The sequence below is a fragment of the Buteo buteo genome, chromosome 6 (genome assembly GCF_964188355.1).
Source record: "Buteo buteo chromosome 6, bButBut1.hap1.1, whole genome shotgun sequence".
Classification (NCBI taxonomy): Eukaryota; Metazoa; Chordata; class Aves; order Accipitriformes; family Accipitridae; genus Buteo; species Buteo buteo.
The window spans coordinates 4,879,273-4,898,031 of NC_134176.1; the positions used below are offsets into that span (position 1 = coordinate 4,879,273).

General features: G+C 41.6%; 2 protein-coding genes across 4 annotated transcripts in view; one reads left to right on the forward strand and one right to left on the reverse strand.

Moving 5' to 3' along the window:
- Window positions 1-7,812, reverse strand: part of WDHD1 (WD repeat and HMG-box DNA binding protein 1) — a 30,446-nt gene extending 22,634 nt beyond the window's left edge. For 2 of the 3 annotated variants that reach the window (XR_012650611.1, XM_075029504.1), the window contains exons 1-5: window positions 7,691-7,812; window positions 7,183-7,282; window positions 5,497-5,608; window positions 2,511-2,662; window positions 204-315 (exon numbers count right to left, since the gene is read on the reverse strand). Coding sequence is in view for 2 of the 3 variants with exons in the window: in XM_075029504.1 (XP_074885605.1) it covers window positions 204-315; window positions 2,511-2,662; window positions 5,497-5,608; window positions 7,183-7,259 (453 nt within the window). In the remaining variant the exon portion in view is untranslated. The remainder of the gene's footprint in view (window positions 1-203; window positions 316-2,510; window positions 2,663-5,496; window positions 5,609-7,182; window positions 7,283-7,690) is intronic. The other variant, XM_075029505.1, reaches the window with a different exon arrangement.
- A 49-nt stretch (window positions 7,813-7,861) lies between these two features.
- SOCS4 (suppressor of cytokine signaling 4) lies at window positions 7,862-18,436 on the forward strand. Its single transcript, XM_075029506.1, has 2 exons — window positions 7,862-8,195; window positions 14,470-18,436. Exon 2 carries the CDS (start codon window positions 14,569-14,571, stop codon window positions 15,877-15,879), a length of 1,311 nt encoding a protein of 436 aa, XP_074885607.1. The 5' UTR covers window positions 7,862-8,195; window positions 14,470-14,568; the 3' UTR covers window positions 15,880-18,436.
- Window positions 18,437-18,759: the final 323 nt, after the last annotated feature.

Genomic DNA, 18,759 nt, shown 5'->3' on the forward strand with positions numbered 1-18,759 from the left:
CAGTAATTGAGTAGTAAAGCAAAGACTTGAGTTTTCCTGGGAGGCAGCAAGTTGTGACACACTCCATCATCAGTAAGGTCAGCTGAAATGAAGTAGTCCCATATGCCCAGTCACTGTTTTTTTTTTGTAAAAAGTATATATTTATTTTCTTTCCCACGAAAAAGGAGATTCAAAGTAGAAAGTAAGCAAGAAAGTGTTTTTACCAGGTAAACATCCCTGGGGTCAAAAGACAGGCTTAAAACAGGAGCGTCGTGTCCTCGGAATGTTTTCTGCTTGCTGCTATCAGTCACCTCCACAACTTTGATCATAAAGTCACTGTAGATCACAACAGCACAGATATTAAAGTATTAACAACGACAAACTATGTATTTATAGCAATAAAAATTGGGCCCTGACTATCTTTTGGGGAAGTTATGGCTCTCAACACTGTATGATCTAGGTGAAAATGAGAATCTTGAGGCTTATGACAATAGGAGCAAGGCCAGACTATTTTTATCAGAAAATTTTTGTTCATGTCAAAGCTCATAAAATATGATTGCTCTTTGGAGAGGATATTATGTACACACAGACCATATACCTGTTTAATATAATATTCTGTATGACCTAATGAAAACTTCTGCTTAGATACCACAGAGCTGACTTAACAAGAACCATCTGTTAAATGGGACCGATATTCATTACTATAATTATTTGGTCATGTGGTTTTTAAAAAAAGATAGAGCAAGTAGTTTATTTTGTGACATTTTTAACAGCATTTTAAAGACCATTTAGCGTATCAGATACATTAACAGATTTTTTACAACTTTATTCCCTCCTCCAAAATTACAGACACTGCTGCAGTTTAACTCAAAGTATCAATGCTAACTTCTAAGCCAAAGAGCTCCTGTGACAATCTTTCATTAGCACTTCCTCTCATGCTTCATTGCAACACCCTCAGAAAGAAATTTAATTTTAGGACATAATTCTATAGGGTTAACCATTACTTTAACTATATTCAGAAACACAACCTCAGTTTTATCCACTATCTAATGATAACCAAACAGTTGTAAAAGGAAGTCTCTAAGCTATATTGCAAGACAAGTAAAATTATGTTAGCACTCTTAAAGAATGCAAGACAACTTTAAAAAAAAAAAACAACAGGCAATAGGATATTTTTTGCTTATTTAAGAAACCACACAACCATTTTTCAAATAGTTCATGTGAGCTTTGGCAACCAGTTGGATGTTAAACTCATATAAAATTGAAGTTTGCAGACTTCATGTAAAAAACGGAGAAATCTGGGACAACTAAAAGCAATTCTTCTTAGCTGCTTTCCTTCATTTCATGGCTATCACCTTCTCCTTCAGTACAGCAGACCTCATCAAGGGGTGGCCTCACAGTCTTAAGAGCCCTTTTTCCTAATGTGACAGCCCTGGCCAGGCTGCAGAAGTACCGGGTTTTTGTAAAAGTTTTAGAAAGAGAAAAGAGTTCACCGTCTGCCTAATCTCTCTAATCAAAGTCAGATCCTGGGGCAGAGCCATTCCCTCAGAAACAAGCGCTGGCAAAGGGCCCAAACTCATGACCCCTGTCAGATTTAGAGATTAGAGTGGTTACCGCCCCAGCTGTCCAGCCTCCCAGTTTTGGTGGAGCTGGTGTGTCTGTTCCACAGCTGCCAGAGTTCACAGTCCAGCACACTCATCCAAATTGCTTTCTAGTTCAGTTCACACTTAGAGGAGCCAGGGAGGAGAAGCAACGCTCTGCCATCTCTACTGCGGAGGACAAATTCCAGTAGAGAGGCAAGCAGACAGCCGGAGTTATCTACAGCTGCCCAAAGAGTTCACCAAACCCAGTTAAGAATCACCTGAGCCTTAAATAAATGAAAAAAAAAAAAAAAAAAACCAAACCCAACACCAAAATTGCCTGCTTGCTATTTTGCCATCTCTGTCAAAGGACTAGCATATATTATGTAAAAGCAAATATGCTGCCCTAAGAAATTAACTAAACTATGCATTTAATTCCCCTCAGGCAAGTCTTGCAACTGTCATCTGTTATCATTTGGCAGAATGGTGATGATACTTATGCCAGAGAATGACTCAAAAGCTCTCGCACAAATGAGAACCCATCTAACTTTTGCACGTGTGTATACATCTCCAGGACCACGATCCTGATTATCTTTGTAGCATCAAGGATTTTGTTACCGTGTGCTAATGAGATCCATATGGACGAACACTTATGCTTATGCATTGTAGGACTGAAAGCTGAAAACACTCAAGTCTCCTAAAGAAAAGGAATTATTTCACAACTCCAGATTTCCATTTAAAATTATTTGGTGGATCAAGTATCTCTCAGAGCATTGTTTCCTAAAGTCTTTTTCATTCCTTTCTTCCCCTGCACCCCCAGAAGGCATTTTGCAATACTTTAAAACCCTCAGAGGTATGTGGCTTAACAATCTCATTGGTAAAAATCAGCATGCACGGAAGTTACCAGACTTTGAACAATAGCAATGCTTTTCCTTATCATGCACAGATTACCTAGATCCAGCGGCAATTTTGGTACCATCACTGTTAAAGACGACGTGGTTTGCATTCATGGTGAAACGAGTAAGGATGCCATCTGGAGCTCCTTCAGGAAATGTATGTATCTGAACAGTATTGTTCAATACTGCTGTGATCAGTCTTCCATTCTAAAAACAAAATTCATCATAAAATTTGTTAGTTATAACACATTTATGCCCATAGAGCCAAAAAAATTGCTCCAATATTCCAAATATTTGGGCAGATTAACTTTAGTAGTTCCAAAAGAGGTCTGACAGTAAAAATTGGAGAGGAAATATTCTTTAACTTTTACTTCTTTCCCCCAAAATACAGACAAGCACACTAACTTTAATACTTTATCACTTTAACAAAACTATTGAAAACTAGGAAAATTATGCTCTTACTTTCAGTCTTGTAGAAACACAAGGCTAGATCTAATACTGAAACTCCAGTTGCTTCAGCAGACTTAAAATTCATTATGCTAACTATATGGCAATTTGCTGCATCAAGACCTTCCCAACTCGTATCTTTACTAAAATAATGAATACTCAAAGCCACTGATGAATTTCAAAGAGAACTGTCTGATCTTCTTCGGGTGAATAGAAAATTCACTCCTTTTACACAAAAAAGAAAGCTCTTCTAACAGGAAGAATCTTGCATCCTAGATGAATATGCTGCAGTATCAGGAGAGGGCACCCTTGGACCGAACTTCTCAGCTAAATGCCACCAGGGAAAGATGAGAAGTTCATGAACTATAGCTTAGTTCTTTTCAGAAAACAGAAGGCAGATGTTTACTAAAAATGTATGTAGATTTAAAGAAGTGTAAAACAAAAGAAATAATTATCCTATATTTGGAAAAGTAATACCTCTTCTTCAAGTGACAATACTATTCCTCAGTTGTACACAGCAGTAAGTTTTTGAAATATGTGTAAAGAAATGCCTTATTTCCTTGAGGGTTTTTTTGTTTATTTGGGGGGGGGAGGGGGGGGTTGCCTTTTTTTTTTTTTTTTTTTTTTTTTTTAAGTTGCCTAAAGTCATAGTAAAAATCCTGAAGATAAACAAAGCAGCAGCTGGTACTAAATAACCTAACTAAACAGATGAGATTTATTACCTAGATTACATTGACATCTCAGATCAGTTCCTCATGACATCTTCATTAATGAAGAATAATTTTTTAAATAAGATTTCCTGAAGTTAAGTCTCAGAAAGCATTCTTTAATCTCACTGTTTAAAAATAAAAAAATCCCTCAAAACTAAAAGCACTTCACAATAAACTTAAGAGCACAGGATTTTTCCTACTGGTGTTAGAAATTAAACCCAGCATTTTCCCTCCTCTATTCATTAATAGTTTTGGCAATTTCTGGCTCTGCCACTGATTTGCTAAGAGAACTCATTCAGGTCACCTCATTGATTTGTGAAAAGGTAGGTAAAGCGATGAAAATCAACAGCAAAATACCCTAAAAATCAATGATGAAAAAAAAGATTATACAGGAATAGATACATGACGTAAGTTAAAAGGGACATAAGAAAGAGGTTTCACATAAGGCAGTAGTTCTGAATAAGGTTTCAAATTATTATTTTTAAAATACAATACATATATGTTAATTCTCATTTATTTCCTCTTTCGTACTCCTCTCCGAAATCAAAAATAGTTGAAAAACAATTTTTAAATTTTCCTTCATCACTGCAAAGTTACCTACACGATTTCTGAAGAACTGATGTAGACTTCTGGAATTCCTCTCTTCTTCTATAATCGCCACAAAGACAACAATTTAGGCCTTCTATTACTAATGTAATATACTAATAATTGCACATAAAGGAAATACTGTGAGAATTCTCAAGCTAAATACATGAGCATGCATAGTAAAAAGAATTATGTTCTGTTATATGCTTTGATATAGGTAACTTATTTACCTTGTTACTTACAAATAATGACTCCTGCAAGATGTGCTAAAGGGAACTGCCTTAACATTAAAACAAACAGACCAGGTTATGCTTCAAATGCCAGTCAGTCAGACTACAGACCTGCCTCTAGCCAGCATTCTCACAAATCCTTACAACTTGTACAAGTGAGAATCCTGTTCTCTTCTGACTTTGGGGATGGTGGGTCAGAGGCATGTTTGGGCCAATCGACAATTTTGAGAGCAAAATATCAACCAATTATTAAAAAGTATTACCAAAGCATTACCGGGCACTGACTTTGTGAAATTAATTTTTTATTAATATAGATTATAATTCCTTGGACCTTAAAACAGGCCCACATAAAACAACTTCTTGGCTCTTTTTCCTAATACTTGATGATCACACCTTACGCTGGGAAACTTTCTGCAACTTTTCTTATATTGTGAGAAAACACTGAAACAGCCTAGAAAGTTCACTGCATAATTAGCTTAATCTGCTGAGTTTATTTCTCAGAAAGGAGATCAAAGTCAGAAATGAGTATAACTGAATATGAAGCAAGAAGAGGAAAAAAGAAAAAAAATTACAAAAGTTTAGTATAAGGAATAATCCCTCTACAATCCTGTATAGGGTAAAATGAATTGTCAGAAGTCTTCTTGATTTATATAAAATACTTAATTGAGTTAAAATATTCAAAAACTCTATAGGCACATTTAATCAATTAAACTTCTGTGTATTTCAGAAAATTATGTTTTCAATTCTGCTTTAATATTTTCACTTAGACATAAAGGTAGAATACATTCATATGCTCAAATTTAAATACCTGCCGCTCATTAAACAGCATTCAATTTATTTTTTCCATACATTAATCTGAAGACAAAGATCTACATATTTAACACAGATCAAACCGCAATATGCTATGCACAATATTATCCTTGCCTTTTTCTGTATAATATCCTAGTACATGTTTAATGTTACCCACACGAGCAGCATCCCTGAGCTTGAAAATCCAGCATCTGTACAGTCACGTTGTATATCAACACCAGCATCACACAACTTAGAGGAGTTCTGTTAACAATGATACCTTTAGAGCACATGAATAGGCCTTTTCTCCCACATTAATGGACTTCGGATCATCATCATCCAGGTTTTCCCAAATCCTAACATCTCCATCACTGCCACAAGTTACAATGCAGCTGTGGAAAGACACGGGATTTGTTAACATTCGGGAATGGAAAGGACAGCCACTGTGACTTTCAATCCCACAATAAAAATGTTACGAAAATGTTAGGTTCTTTTAAAACTGAAACACAATACATACTATGCAACACAGCGAATACCTACATTTATGTCTAAGTAACTTATTAAACGTGGGGACGGGGAGGGGGTGAAAATCACGTCTGGTGGCATAACACAGTACCTTGAAACCTCAAGTCTCTGATAACTCATCTGAACTGACCCTTAGATACTACCGGTCAATCCTTTTTTTCCAGGACCTAGAGCGACTTTTTCAAAGGACTTAATTAGCACTGATTTCTCTAAGAACTGGGCATTTAATTGCTTCTTAAGACTTTGAAAACTTACCTTACAGCTGATTAGAAAGTTGAGGGCAAAACTAAGAGTGTTAACGCATACTTGACTGAAGTTTAACAAGCTTAACATGTTCCAGGCCTACAGAACCCTTAAAAAATAGTTAATATGGAATTCAAGTTTGCTGGAGTTACCTTTCACAATTTTAATGAAGTAAACAATAATCTGAAGTCACAGAGCAAACATACAAAAGTTTGCACAGGATTTTTAATTAAAGACATTGTGAATCTAGAATCGAGCTTTGCATTCTTTTTCTCTGAAGTTGTTTGCAGTCTCAAAAAAATTCTAATTAAACAGCAAAATGTTACAAAGCCAGTGGTGAAGCTGTGGCGTTGCTCTTCTTAGTTCTGTAAGGTCTGTACTTTGACAGCAACACAACACTGCGTTGATATTGAATATATTGATGCTGGGGAGTCCAGCAGTAGTAGACCAGTGGTATTTGGCAGAGATGTCTGCATCCTTTTTTAAACATTTGCATTGTAATGGCAAACAAGTGGTTTTGTGGTTTCGAGGGACTGTTATTAGACTAAGTCCTAAGAGTAGTCTTTGTACGAAGGCTAATGAACTAAAGAAAGGAATAAGAAAATATGGACTTAAGCCACACTCAATATATAAGACTCACCCCTCGAGTTCATTTTCAGAGGGCTTGTTTTCTGGCTTACCGTTTATTTTTAATCAATAAAAAGGAAATGGCAAATATTTAGTTTATATTTAGACATTCAAGAACTACCGCAAGAATAACAAGATAGCAAGCCCAATACTGGATTTCTTCAACTATATTTTTAACTTCTTAGTGCTTATGCGAACATATATACTCCCACACTACATTGATTTCTGCTGGATTCTATGAAGTCATTCTTCTAAAAAGTGCATATAGAGTTTATATATGTACACACACATATCCTCTCTCTATGTGTGTGTGTATATATATCTAGGCTTACAATTAAGCTACACATCAATCACTTCCAAATTCAGAGCATCAAAACACGTGTCTACAGCCAGCTCTCAACACAGGCAAAAACCGAAGGATTGGGCCAGACCAAGCCAGGCCGTAAATCCATCCCAGTGTCTCGCACAGCAGTGGCTGGTACAGACACTCCTGGGAAAGCAACAGACTGGCAGAAGACCATCCCTACCCCGGAGTGCGCTTCACCCTGGTCTCTCGGAATTAGGCGTTTACCTCCCAGTGTCATCGAAGCAGACGTCCGTGTGGCCCTCGGTGTGGCCATACCGCATCGGCTTCTGGGCGGATGGCATCTCCGCTCTCACCTGTTCCTTTACTGGGGAGAAATAAAATAAATTTTAGAAGAAAAAAGCTTTGTCAAGAGCCTCAGATGGCAGGACAGGGTCAGAGCTGCTGGGACCCCCACCCGCAGGGCTGGGGACGCAGGGCTCAGCCACCAGCCGTCCCTCGCTCGGCCTAAGCGGATTACAGCCCGGCAGATGTCGAAGGAGCCTGGCCGTGGAAGCGAACCGAGAAAGAAAAGGGGGGAAAAAAAATCGGGTTACCGGGGGTCGGAGGGGCGTGGGGTGCCGGGGGCCTGTCCCTCAGGCACCTCAGCGCCTGGGCCGGGCCGAGCCGAGCCAGGCCAGGCCGCCCGCCGGGCCCTGGATGGGTCTCCCCCCCCCCCCGCTCCCAACCCTGTCAGAGGCCGCGGCTCCCCCCGCGCCGGACAAGGGACCCGCACCGCTCCGCCGGGGCGAGGAGGAGGCCGGGGACCGCACCACCTTCCTTCCTTCCTTCCCGCCGCCCGCTTCGAGCCTTCCCGCGCTGGGCCCCGCCGCCCAAGCCCGCCCCGAGGGCCGGGCCTGTCCCGTCAGAGCCCGGGGCGGAGCTGCGCGCAGGCGGGGCTGGCGTTGGGGCCGGTCCCGGCCGGCCCGGAGAGAGCGGGGATGGCGGCGGCGGCAGGAGGAAGCGCGGCCGGGGTCGCCTCACAGCGACTCCGCTCCGGCGGCTGAGGGGGGACCCAGCGCTTCAGCTCGGCTGCCGCCGCGCTCCCCCCCCCCCCCCCGCCGCCTGTGGGAGCCGCGGAGGTGCCGGGAGACCTTCCTCTTCCTCCCCTTCCTCCTCCTCCTGCCGTCACCCCCGCGCCTCGCCCGCCGCGGGTCAAGGGCCGCCCTGCCCGGCTTGAGGGAGAGGCTTTGGGCGGCAGAAGCGGCTTCCCCGGGGAGGGCAGCTCCCTCCGGACGATCGTAAGTCGGGGCTCGGGGAGGAGACGGGGCCGGGGGGGAGGGCGACGGCTGAGGCGGCGTCGAGCCGGGGTTCTCGTCCCTCTCCCCGGGGCGGGCTCGGTCCTCGGTGGGTGCTGCCTTTTTTCTGTGGAAAAACTGGGGGGGAGGCATGCCCCCTGCACGTATCTTCACGTATAGAGTGCGTCTGTACATACTTCGGTCCATCCGTTTAATGGCAGTCCTCGAGAGGCAGAGGAATGGCGAGGAAAGCCCAAATGAGGGGGCAGTGCCCTTCACCCCGCTCAGCCAAAAATCCCCCTCACGGCAAAGGGTAAGGGAGCGCTCTCACCCGAGTAAAAAGGCTGCAGGAGCAAACCCGTTTGGAGATCGTGATGGTAGTTACGGGATTACTCCCTAATTAACGCCGTCCCGATGCGTGTGCTAGATGAGAGGTGACAGCGGTTGTAGTTGGGCAGGTAGCGGTTGCGCTGCAAAAAATCGTTAAGCTTTCGTGTGCTGAATAATAGGAAGAAAGCGGCGTGGTTTATTTCTTGAAGGGCAAAAAATGCTAGAGCTGGACGTACCTGAAATAAGGAGAAAAATACAGAGTTCTCTATTTTCCCTCTATGTAGCTTTAATTATCTGGCCCACTTTATTCCTGCTTCTAAGAAAAATTGCTTCCAGGCAAACCCGTTTTATCTCCAGTTTTGGTCTGCAGCGAAGTTATCGGTGGTTGGAGTGAGCAGAGTGATTTATTTATATTGGAAATGTGGTCGGGCTCTCTATAACCATCACATTGCTGGTACTTTCATGAATGAGTAAGTGACAGGATTACAAAGCAGGCACGCTTCTTTTAAAAAAAATAAAAATAAAAATGCCCAGATTTCATTATTAAACCTTGTGGAAGCTGTGTAGAGACATGTTTTCCATGGGTGTACCCTGACATATTTCAGTAAATCGTGATTTCTGGTGAGGATAACGTGTTCTAGCAAAACGATTCGAGCTGAACCGCTTATCAGATGAGTGGGAAGACCACGCTATTCTTACAGCAGTCCTACTGCAAGCTGCTGCCTGGGACGGAGACAAATGCATGCCAACTGTATTTATTTTTCTTTATTATTTTAATTTGCAGAAACTCTCGTACTAACTGCACCGAAAATATTTTACAATATAAAAGCCATTTTAAGTTGAGTTCTATGTAACATATAAATTTATTGTGCTACCTGCTGGGATAACTCTTTGAATGGCATGGGAGAACCGGGGGGAAGTTTTTTCGAGGGGTGGGGGGATCCCAAGGTCACTTGGCCGAGGGACTGCAGGCCCTGTGGCTTTGTCACGTCCGAAGTGGCACAGCATCAAATGCAAAGTTATGCTTTAAATCCGGTCAGGAACTCAACCTGCTGCTGACTTGATTAATAGGTGTAAGTGGCTGTGAGCGGAGCAGCAGGGCGGGAATCGCGCTGCTCTCCGATTTGGTTTCTGGGTGGAGCACCAAATGTTGGTCATGGACCATAAAGCTTTTACTCATTTAGTGCCGCTGCGGTCTGCCAAGCACTGCGTGCGTCTCTACTTCAGCACATGAGCTGAGTTTCATTAAAGCAGTAGATACGAGCAGCCCTCACCTTTGGCACCTGCTTCCAGATCACTTCTACCTCCTGGGTGTGAATAAAATAACCCCAGTGCTGGGGTTAGGTGGGCATGGCCACGTGCCCCCCTCCTCCTACAGTTCTGGGGGTATACAGACCCAGCACAAATCAAGGATATTTCCAAATGAGAAGCATTGTAGGTTATGATCAGTATCTTTAGACAGTCACTCTGTTTTGTGTGTGTGTAATTATTGCTTTAATTTGCTGGAAAGGCCTCTGGAGTCTAGCTTAGGTATTTGTGGACAGTATCATAAGTCAAGATAAACATAGTCAAAACTGAAGAAAAATAAGTTAAGACAGAGGAATTAGGACTTAATGTTATCCTTAATAGGTTGGGCTTTTTTCCAAAATAAGTCAATAACAGCTCAACTTCAGTGGAAGGTCAGGTTTTAAAATGCGGTCTTGTGGCCAAAATCTAATTGGGCAAAATTAATGAAAACAGCATGTGACTGGTGAGATTTTTTTTTTTAAATAACTTTTATGTAAGTTGAAAGAAAAAAGAAAAGGTACTCCAGTTTTTTGCGGCTTGCTCTTTTCTCTCAGACTTTTATCAGCTCTAGAAGAATATCAACTTCTATAACAATTCCAAACCCGATTTGTTGTTTTTTTATGTGAGTCTCCTTTTCTTGTTTAATTAGAGGCATAATATAGCGACACTTTGGCTTTTGTGTACTTGGACAGAAACCTTTCCAAGTATTTCCTTCACTAGAAGGGTTGTGCAGCGTGGGAGCACCAAAGAGGTGGTGGGATCTCCATCCTCAGAGGTTTTCAAGACGTGACCAGACCTTGCCGTGGCTCCCCTGGGCCCACGCTGGCAGCAGTCCCGCTGCGAGAGGGAGGGTGGGCTGGAGACCCCCCACCATCTGCTTCTTTGTCATAACGAAAGGGAAGCAGCTTGATGAAGAGGACTTGGAGGTACTGGGCTAGAGGCAAGGATCCAGCGGCTCAGGACGTAAATATCTAGTTAAAGCAATTCAGTATTTATCAAATAAATTAAAAAAGGTCTGTCTGCGCTTATGGTTTTGATTCTCCTGCTGGAGTTATTGAGTACTTGCTGCTGATTTAATTAGACGTATGGTGAGGCTGTAACTGTCTTATCACAGTTGTTGATTGCAGCCTACCTCTAGCTAGGAGGTAATATTGTTACTGCCTTCAAATAGCTACTAGATACTGCTTTTAGTTTGGGCTTGAAGTTTTAATGTTGAGGCATCAGCGCTTGAAAGAAAAAGCATCTTGTGCAGCCATCTGTGCCCCCTCACCCCCCCGCATCCTGGCGAGACATACCTCTGAAGGAGGGAGCTCTGCACATTGTAAAAACAACAACAAAACCCACCCAGCTCTCCGCTTGTCCTCGGGGACTGTAAGCTGTGACAGTGTTCGATAACCTTGAACTACAAGCTGGATCCCGTGGCCCGAAGTGAACTCTGCCTATCCCTGCATGTTGCTTTATCTTTGCCGTTGCTTGAGCGGAAGAGTTTCAAGCGTAAGGGTTTTGTCAGATCTGCCTGCTTCTGAGATGCCTAAGGTATCCCCACGCAGAAGAAGGCTTTTGTAAGCAGGAGTCTAATTATATGTACCAAAAGGGATCTCAGAACTGATGCGTGTGAGCTGCACAGTGCTGGACTCCTCCATTTAACCTTGCCCTGTAGGGAAAAGTACACTCTGTGTTCCCTCTCTTTTATCCTTGCCCTCCTCTCCTGTTGTTTCGGTGCACTCCAGCCATTAATGGATGTACGATACCTGGCATTTCCCCTGGACGTTTGCAGCACAAGGAATAGCTGGTTTAGGTGGTAAGTAGTAATACAGCACGGAAAGCCTTAAGTAGTAATACAGCACGGAAAGCTGCCCTTTATGCCTTTTTCCTTCTGATACCCAAATTATTTTTGGTCCCCGCTTTATTGGTAGGACTGTGAATCACAGATTTGGAAGGGTATGAAGGTGTGACCCCTTACTGTAATGCCAGACTGTGGGATTTGGGCACCTAAATATGCTGTGGCTGATGCGTGTTTCAGAAGGCAGCTTGCCTGCGAGCACACGGACATTTGTAACACATTTTGGAAACTGAGGTTTTGTCTCCTGAATCACAAGCTGACCATTGAACCATCCTTTACTCTTCCTTCACAAGGTCAAGTTCAAATCTGGCTTTAGGAGGATGACATCTGTTTTTCTTCATTTATTCCATGCTCTTTTCACAGGTCTAGTGTTATGTCTGATTAGCAATTACTGCTCCGATGTGGCAGAATTGGTGCCTCAGTTCCAGCAGCCTTTAAACCCCAGGGAAACGGCTCTCTGTGTTACTGGCTAATGGTGCATGTCTTACAGCATCACGTGCTATTTCTCCAGTTAGTTTCAGGGTTCAGGTACCACAAATTATTTGCAATAGAAGAAAGGTACAAAGTAGAAGGTGGCTTTACAGTTAAATACAACAGCAACCCAGAAATTACATAAAACACTGAGCTTATTTCAGTTGCAAGGCTGAAGTTAGGAGATAATAGGCCTTTTCAGCACTTCTGGATTTTGTATGTTTTGCAGTTTTTAATTAAAAGCCCATATTCTTATTCCTTATATAGGCTGGATGTGCAGAATGAGATAATTGAAGGTTTCAAAAGCAATTACAAACTGTCGTATCCTAGTTTTTAAGTACTTGACTTTGCAACCTCAATGATATCTCTCGGTCCAATTAAAAATCCCATATATAGAGAGTTAACGTATTTTACCACAAGATGAATCTAGAATAACGTTTTGTCTTCAGTTACTTCAGATTATCACTGGGGTAAATGAGATTGCTTTTTTTCTCTTCTTTAATTGTGGAGAAAATTCAGTGCTCCACTCTGGTTGTTTCTGGATGAAAAATATCAATGTTACAAAAGCAATCAATGAATCTTGATCTAAATAAAGGTGTTTCAGGTCTCATACACAAATGTTGCCTTTCTCCTCTCTGCATTGCATCCTGCAATGTTTTCATTGTTTCATTGAAAAGTGGTTTGCAAAATCCTGAGAGAGGAAGATGAAATCTTTATTTTAATCTTTGATTTGTAATTGCTGGAATATGGACCCTGTTCTGTGATCCCACTTGGTACAAGTGAGGTACTATTCATCTAGATTGCTCTAATGCCAGGTTTTTTTCAACATATTTCCGGTCTTTTACCTATCTTACCCTCATTCTACATTTCTGCATCTCCTCCCTTTCCCTCCCTTTTCCTTTCCCCCAGAGCTCTCAGGTTTGTGGGTTGTGAATAAGGAAAGCAATGTCAAAAATTCCTGGGTGAAAGTTACATCTGGGATTCATTTGGCCCACAGATTGCATGTAAACCTTTTGGCACGGCAGTCTTATTCTTTTACTGAAAGCAGAGGCTAGAACTCAGCCTGCGCAGCCCCGGGGGACGGCAGAGAGGTTGTGTCATGCTGGCTAATCCTGATGATGAGAATGGATTGAATGGAGAGAGGAAGTGGATGCCCTTTTCTTTTCCTGCTTAGTATTTACCATGTCAATTAGTTTAAAAAAAAACCAAACCAAAACAAAACAAACAAAAAACCCCACCAAAAAAAAAACCACAACAAAAAACCCACAGCCAAAAAAACCCAGTGCAATAGAGGAGCTGTACATCATTTTGGTGCAAAAGCATCATGGTATGTGATGGGAAATATTTCTACATTCTCCCTGCCTCAGGAGAATATAGCATACATAACATATTGCTATCTATGTACCTTGAAAAAAATCTGCTCTACTTTCAACTGAGTAATCAAAAGAGGATTTTTTTTTTCTTTTTCAAAGCTCAACATTCAAAAGGAAACCTCTTATCTATTTGAGAATTCAGTACACTTTCAGAAACAAAAGAGAATGAAATCAGCAACCGTAGGTCTCAGAGCAACACTGATTTTAATAATGTAAACTTTCTTCTCTAATGAGTAATAAGCAGTTCCATCTTTCACGGCCTTTTAAAATTGCTTTTAGTAAGGGACTGGATTTGTTTTAATCCTTTTCAGTATGTAAAGCCCCAGATATTTCAATCCCTTAGGGGCTCAGTATTTTCTAGCTCTGTTTGAAAAGGCAGAGGAAAACAGCTTTCAGAAATTGACGGAATCTGTGACTGATATAATTTAAATTTTTTTTTATCCAGAAAGTGACCCAAAAGTGTCAGTTAAGAATAAGATCTCTGGCATCCCACCCTGTGGATTAGCAGCAAACAGGCGTATCATCTAGGTACAGTAGCTCTTTGTACTCTGACCTAGTTGTTTCTGTTCTGGCGTGTTCCTTCTTGAAAGGTTATTTGGAAGAGATGCAGAATTTGCTCAACAAACAGCTAAAGCAGTATCACCTGCCATGTGAAGTGCTTCTGTTTAAAATGGACCCTAGCACAACAGGATTGCCAACACCTAAAACTGTCTGCTGTGCTGCATAGTCAGAATGGATACTCAAAACATGTAAGATGGTTTATTCTGGAGGATGCTTTTCCCAAGGAAGTGTTAAGAGTGCCTTGTCTGGGATGAGACTGGTATTTCTGGAGTGTTCTAGTGAATTCAGCTTGATAATACTATTTTTATATGGTTAGCAATTAATTGTCGCTGTTGTCCTGTATATAGCTGCATTGGTCTTGTGTTGTGTGCATGCATAACTATTAACTTAGCTGTGTTTTCTTTTTCCTTAGATATTTCCAGAAAGTGCCTCAAGGAATCTTCCTTATGTAGAAAAACCCTACAAGAAAGACAGTGTGGTTTCTGGCAACTTGTGAAGCTAAGCTGTCAAAATGGCAGAAAATAAGGACAGTAATATTAAAAACGCAGATGTGAGACCCAAAAGCAGCCGGAGCAGAAGTGCAGACAGAAAGGATGGATACGTCTGGAGTGGAAAGAAGCTCTCCTGGTCAAAAAAGAGTGAGCATTGTTCTGACGCTGAAACAGCAAGTGCTGCAGGAAGATCAGGGACTAATTTAAGGAGCCAAGAGAGGAAGTATAGTTGTTCGTCTATCGAGCTGGATCTAGACCATTCGTGCGGTCACAGGTTTTTAGGTCGCTCTCTCAAACAGAAGCTGCAAGATGCTGTGGGTCAGTGCTTTCCCATAAAGAATTGTAGCAGCCGGCACACCTCAGGACTGCCATCAAAAAGAAAAATTCATATCAGTGAGTTAATGCTAGATAAGTGTCCTTTCCCTCCACGCTCGGAGCTAGCTTTTCGGTGGCACTTGATCAAAAGACATACAGCCCCTATAAGCCCAAAAGCGGAGGACTGGATAATTGCTGACTTATCCCAGCATGAGGAAAGGGAGGATCAGCTGCGAGACGATGAGATTGCCAATGGGGGAGCGGACTCTCCCTCCCAGTCCTGCGACTTCACTGACAGCGGTTCCTCTAGGGGTGATTTGAGGTCTGAGTTGGTTACAGGTAAGGTGGTAAGGAGCAGTAAAGATGAGAGCGATATGGACTCTGACGATGAAGTTATAACACTGTGCACAAGTTCTAGAAAAAGAAACAAGCCCAAATGGGAAATGGATGATGAGCTGCTACGGATGGAAACACCTCCAAAATACCATACGCAGATTGATTATGTCCACTGCCTAGTCCCAGACCTCCTCCAGATCAATAACAATCCCTGCTACTGGGGAGTCATGGATAAATATGCAGCTGAGGCGCTGCTAGAAGGAAAGCCAGAGGGAACATTTTTGTTACGAGATTCTGCCCAAGAAGACTATTTGTTTTCTGTGAGCTTCAGGCGCTACAGTCGTTCCCTCCACGCGCGGATAGAGCAGTGGAATCACAACTTCAGCTTTGATGCCCATGATCCTTGTGTCTTCCATTCTCCAGACATCACGGGACTCCTAGAGCACTACAAAGATCCAAGTTCCTGTATGTTCTTTGAACCACTTTTATCCACTCCGCTAAACAGGACTTTTCCTTTTTCTCTTCAACATATATGTAGAACAGTTATTTGTAACTGTACAACTTATGATGGTATTGATGCACTTCCCATTCCTCCATCGGTGAAGCTGTATCTGAAGGAATATCATTATAAGTCAAAAGTTAGAGTACTCAGGATTGATGTACCAGAGCAGCAAAGCTAGAAAATATTTTTATGAAAGAATGAAATTGTCTCTAAACAGACAGATAGTGTGTTCAGTCTTTCTTCCTTCTAGGGTTCTTTTTTTAATAGCAATTTGATATTTTTTTTCTTTTTCTGCAGATTATTTACCACCCAACCTAGCCTCTGTCTAAGGCTTTTTTATCCAAATGTACTTTGAGTCTCCCAACTCTCTTTTTTAGAAATTATATTCATTGTGGGCTTTTGGTACTGTTCCCAGACTAGAGTTTTATGGAAGTACAGGTAGACTTTCTGGTATTTCTATAGATGGATAGTCTTTAGATCTAAAAACCCTAAAAAATCAGTTTTGAACTTGATCTGTCTTTTATATTGTATTTACATATGTTGCTGACATGTTTGAAATAATGCACTGTTAACTAAAGATTGACTCATCTGTATTTTCTGCATTTCTTTTAAAATGAGTGCTCTAGCCTCTGTGTGCGTGTATGTATGTCTGTTCAAATCTAATGTACTAAATTCATCAGTCTATTTCTAACATGACTATTCCTAGCAAAATGAAGTTTGAAAGAGGATATGATCTTTCTATAAATACATCAGGGGACTAAACACCAGGGAGGGGAAAAACAATTCAAGTTAAGGACAACGCTCAGTACAGGAACAAACATGTATAAACTGGTCGTGAAAAGATTTTGGTTGGAAAAGAGGAGGGCTCGTCATCGTCAGAGCAGCGGTGTTCTGGATCAGCTTTTCATTTTATATAATAGCAGTAAAAAGCAAACTGCTCATAAACTGGGATTTGATCAGTGTCTGGAAGGGATAATGATATAGTTACTTATGATAGATGGGACTTGGACTTGGTAACTCTATTTCTATGTTACTATTTCATTATATGAAATATACCCAGTTTTCACTATGGGAGCTGCTGCTTCTGAAATGATAAGGCATGGAATGGAAGGGTGAGAAGGAAGATATTTCCTCAAAAATCTGCATATTAAACTCTGTGATCTTGCATGGTTGATCCTGAGGTGATAATAACTTTCTTACTTTGTTAGTAGGAGGGTTATTTTTTAAATGAGTGTAGTTAAAAAAAAAAAAAGTCTGCAGATTTTTCTTGCAATGTGAAGCATTTGCTCGAGTGGCCTCCTGCCAAATTCCATGTACGGGAAAACCACGCATGGATAATGCTCCTAAAAGCCTTACTTACATTACATGGATAGGCAGATCTGCTGCTGAATTATTAGTGAAATCCCAATGAGGCTCAGTGGATCTGGGTTCAGGCAAAAAACTTCCGTTGCTTTCCAGGCTGGCCTGGGGGCACAGCGCCAGGAGCTGCAGGAGTGACCTGCAGTGCTGTTGTCTTCACTTGTGTGTGCTTTATCTCCTCTCGCAAAACTGGACCCAGAACTGCTCTGCCAAAAGTATGTGAGATGATGTAATTGTAACTACAACCACCGCACTGTTTCCTCTCCTTTGATCACAGGGAGCTTTTGTGTCTTCTTGAAATGCTTTTGAAACTGAGACCCCAAGCCTGTAGAATTACAAATGTGTTTCATTTCATGCATGCAAAATATCTTAGCACAAATCAGCAATTACCTGTGTGCTTGAGGTTATGTTTGTGTGCAGGCTAGGAGCAACAGAGGAGAGTGTGTAGAGTCTCACTCTGAGACTGTAGACTAAGACTAAGCAATATTTCTATTTGAATCATTTAATTTCACCATGTACAGAATCCTACAGATTTGCGGACATCAAATCCATCCTGCAAGCTGGGTACTCAGGAGTTACCAAGGAAGCTTTGCTGTGCAACTCCACCGGGGATCTGCTAGCCTGCCCTTGCCCCCTGCCCCGAGCAGAGAAAACCCTTTCCACTAAACTGCTGTCACTGTGATGATGTAAACAGATTTCCAGGGACATCTGCTTAGAGACCAGACCGTTTGTTTTCACTGTGTTTTAAATAGGTTTTGAACCAAAGTCTCCAGGGAGAAAATGCTAACACATCAATCTATCACATCGCACATGGATGAATACGCTACAGGACAAACTCTCAGCTGCTATAAATCAGCGTGGCTTTATTGATACACTTATAAGAGCTTATACCAGCTGAGATTCTCCCTCCTCCGTATGCAAATGATAATTGTATGACTGATGCCAGAAAAATTACACTTTTTTTGGTAATCTTTTCCTTGTGCTGCTTCCATTCAACTGACATTGCCTTTTGCATAAACTGTATTTTATCAAGGACAGCTTCATACTGGTAAATCTATTTTTCCCTCTTACCTATCACTGCCATTTTACAAATACAAAGCGAGTGAGCAGCAGGGATCATCTTTGCTCTGCTCTTTTACGCTGTGCCTGTCATGGTGGAAGGGTGGCCTGTGACTTGTGTGGCTGCAGTACGAAGTAATAGTATCTGGTTCAAAATCTGACTTCACAGAGCGACGTCAGAGATATTTGTGGTCTGCTTGATTAAAATTCTCTTTCAGAAACTCTTAATTAGGGCAAAAAGCTCATAATTTTAGATAGAGATTAGCATTATTATTATTTTTATTGCAAGACCACAAAAAGTAGATTTTGACCAGAAGTTGTACTTGCTTTGGAAGTTAGCGAAGGCCACTGTCTCTTTCAAAATCAGCAAAGATTTTGTCCCTTCAAAATGAAAGGCCACGAAAGAACCTTTTTTGGGGTATAGTTCCCCAACGCGCTGTGTTTTCAGTGTCATTCTCTATGCAGCCTACATTGTTTTGACATTTGTTGATGCATCACTTACCCCAAAAATGTCTTGAGCACTCCAATTTTAGGAGACCTATATAATGTAGCGGTTGGGGGAAGAAGGTGTGGCACATAAAAATAGTGCCTTTGGACTTTGGGACAGTTAATTGCATTTGTTTAGAGAAATTGTATGTAG

Bases quoted from the DNA above. Each gene is read 5' to 3' on its own strand.
- SOCS4 (XM_075029506.1), top strand. From the start codon at position 14,569: ATGGCAGAAAATAAGGACAGTAATATTAAAAACGCAGATGTGAGACCC.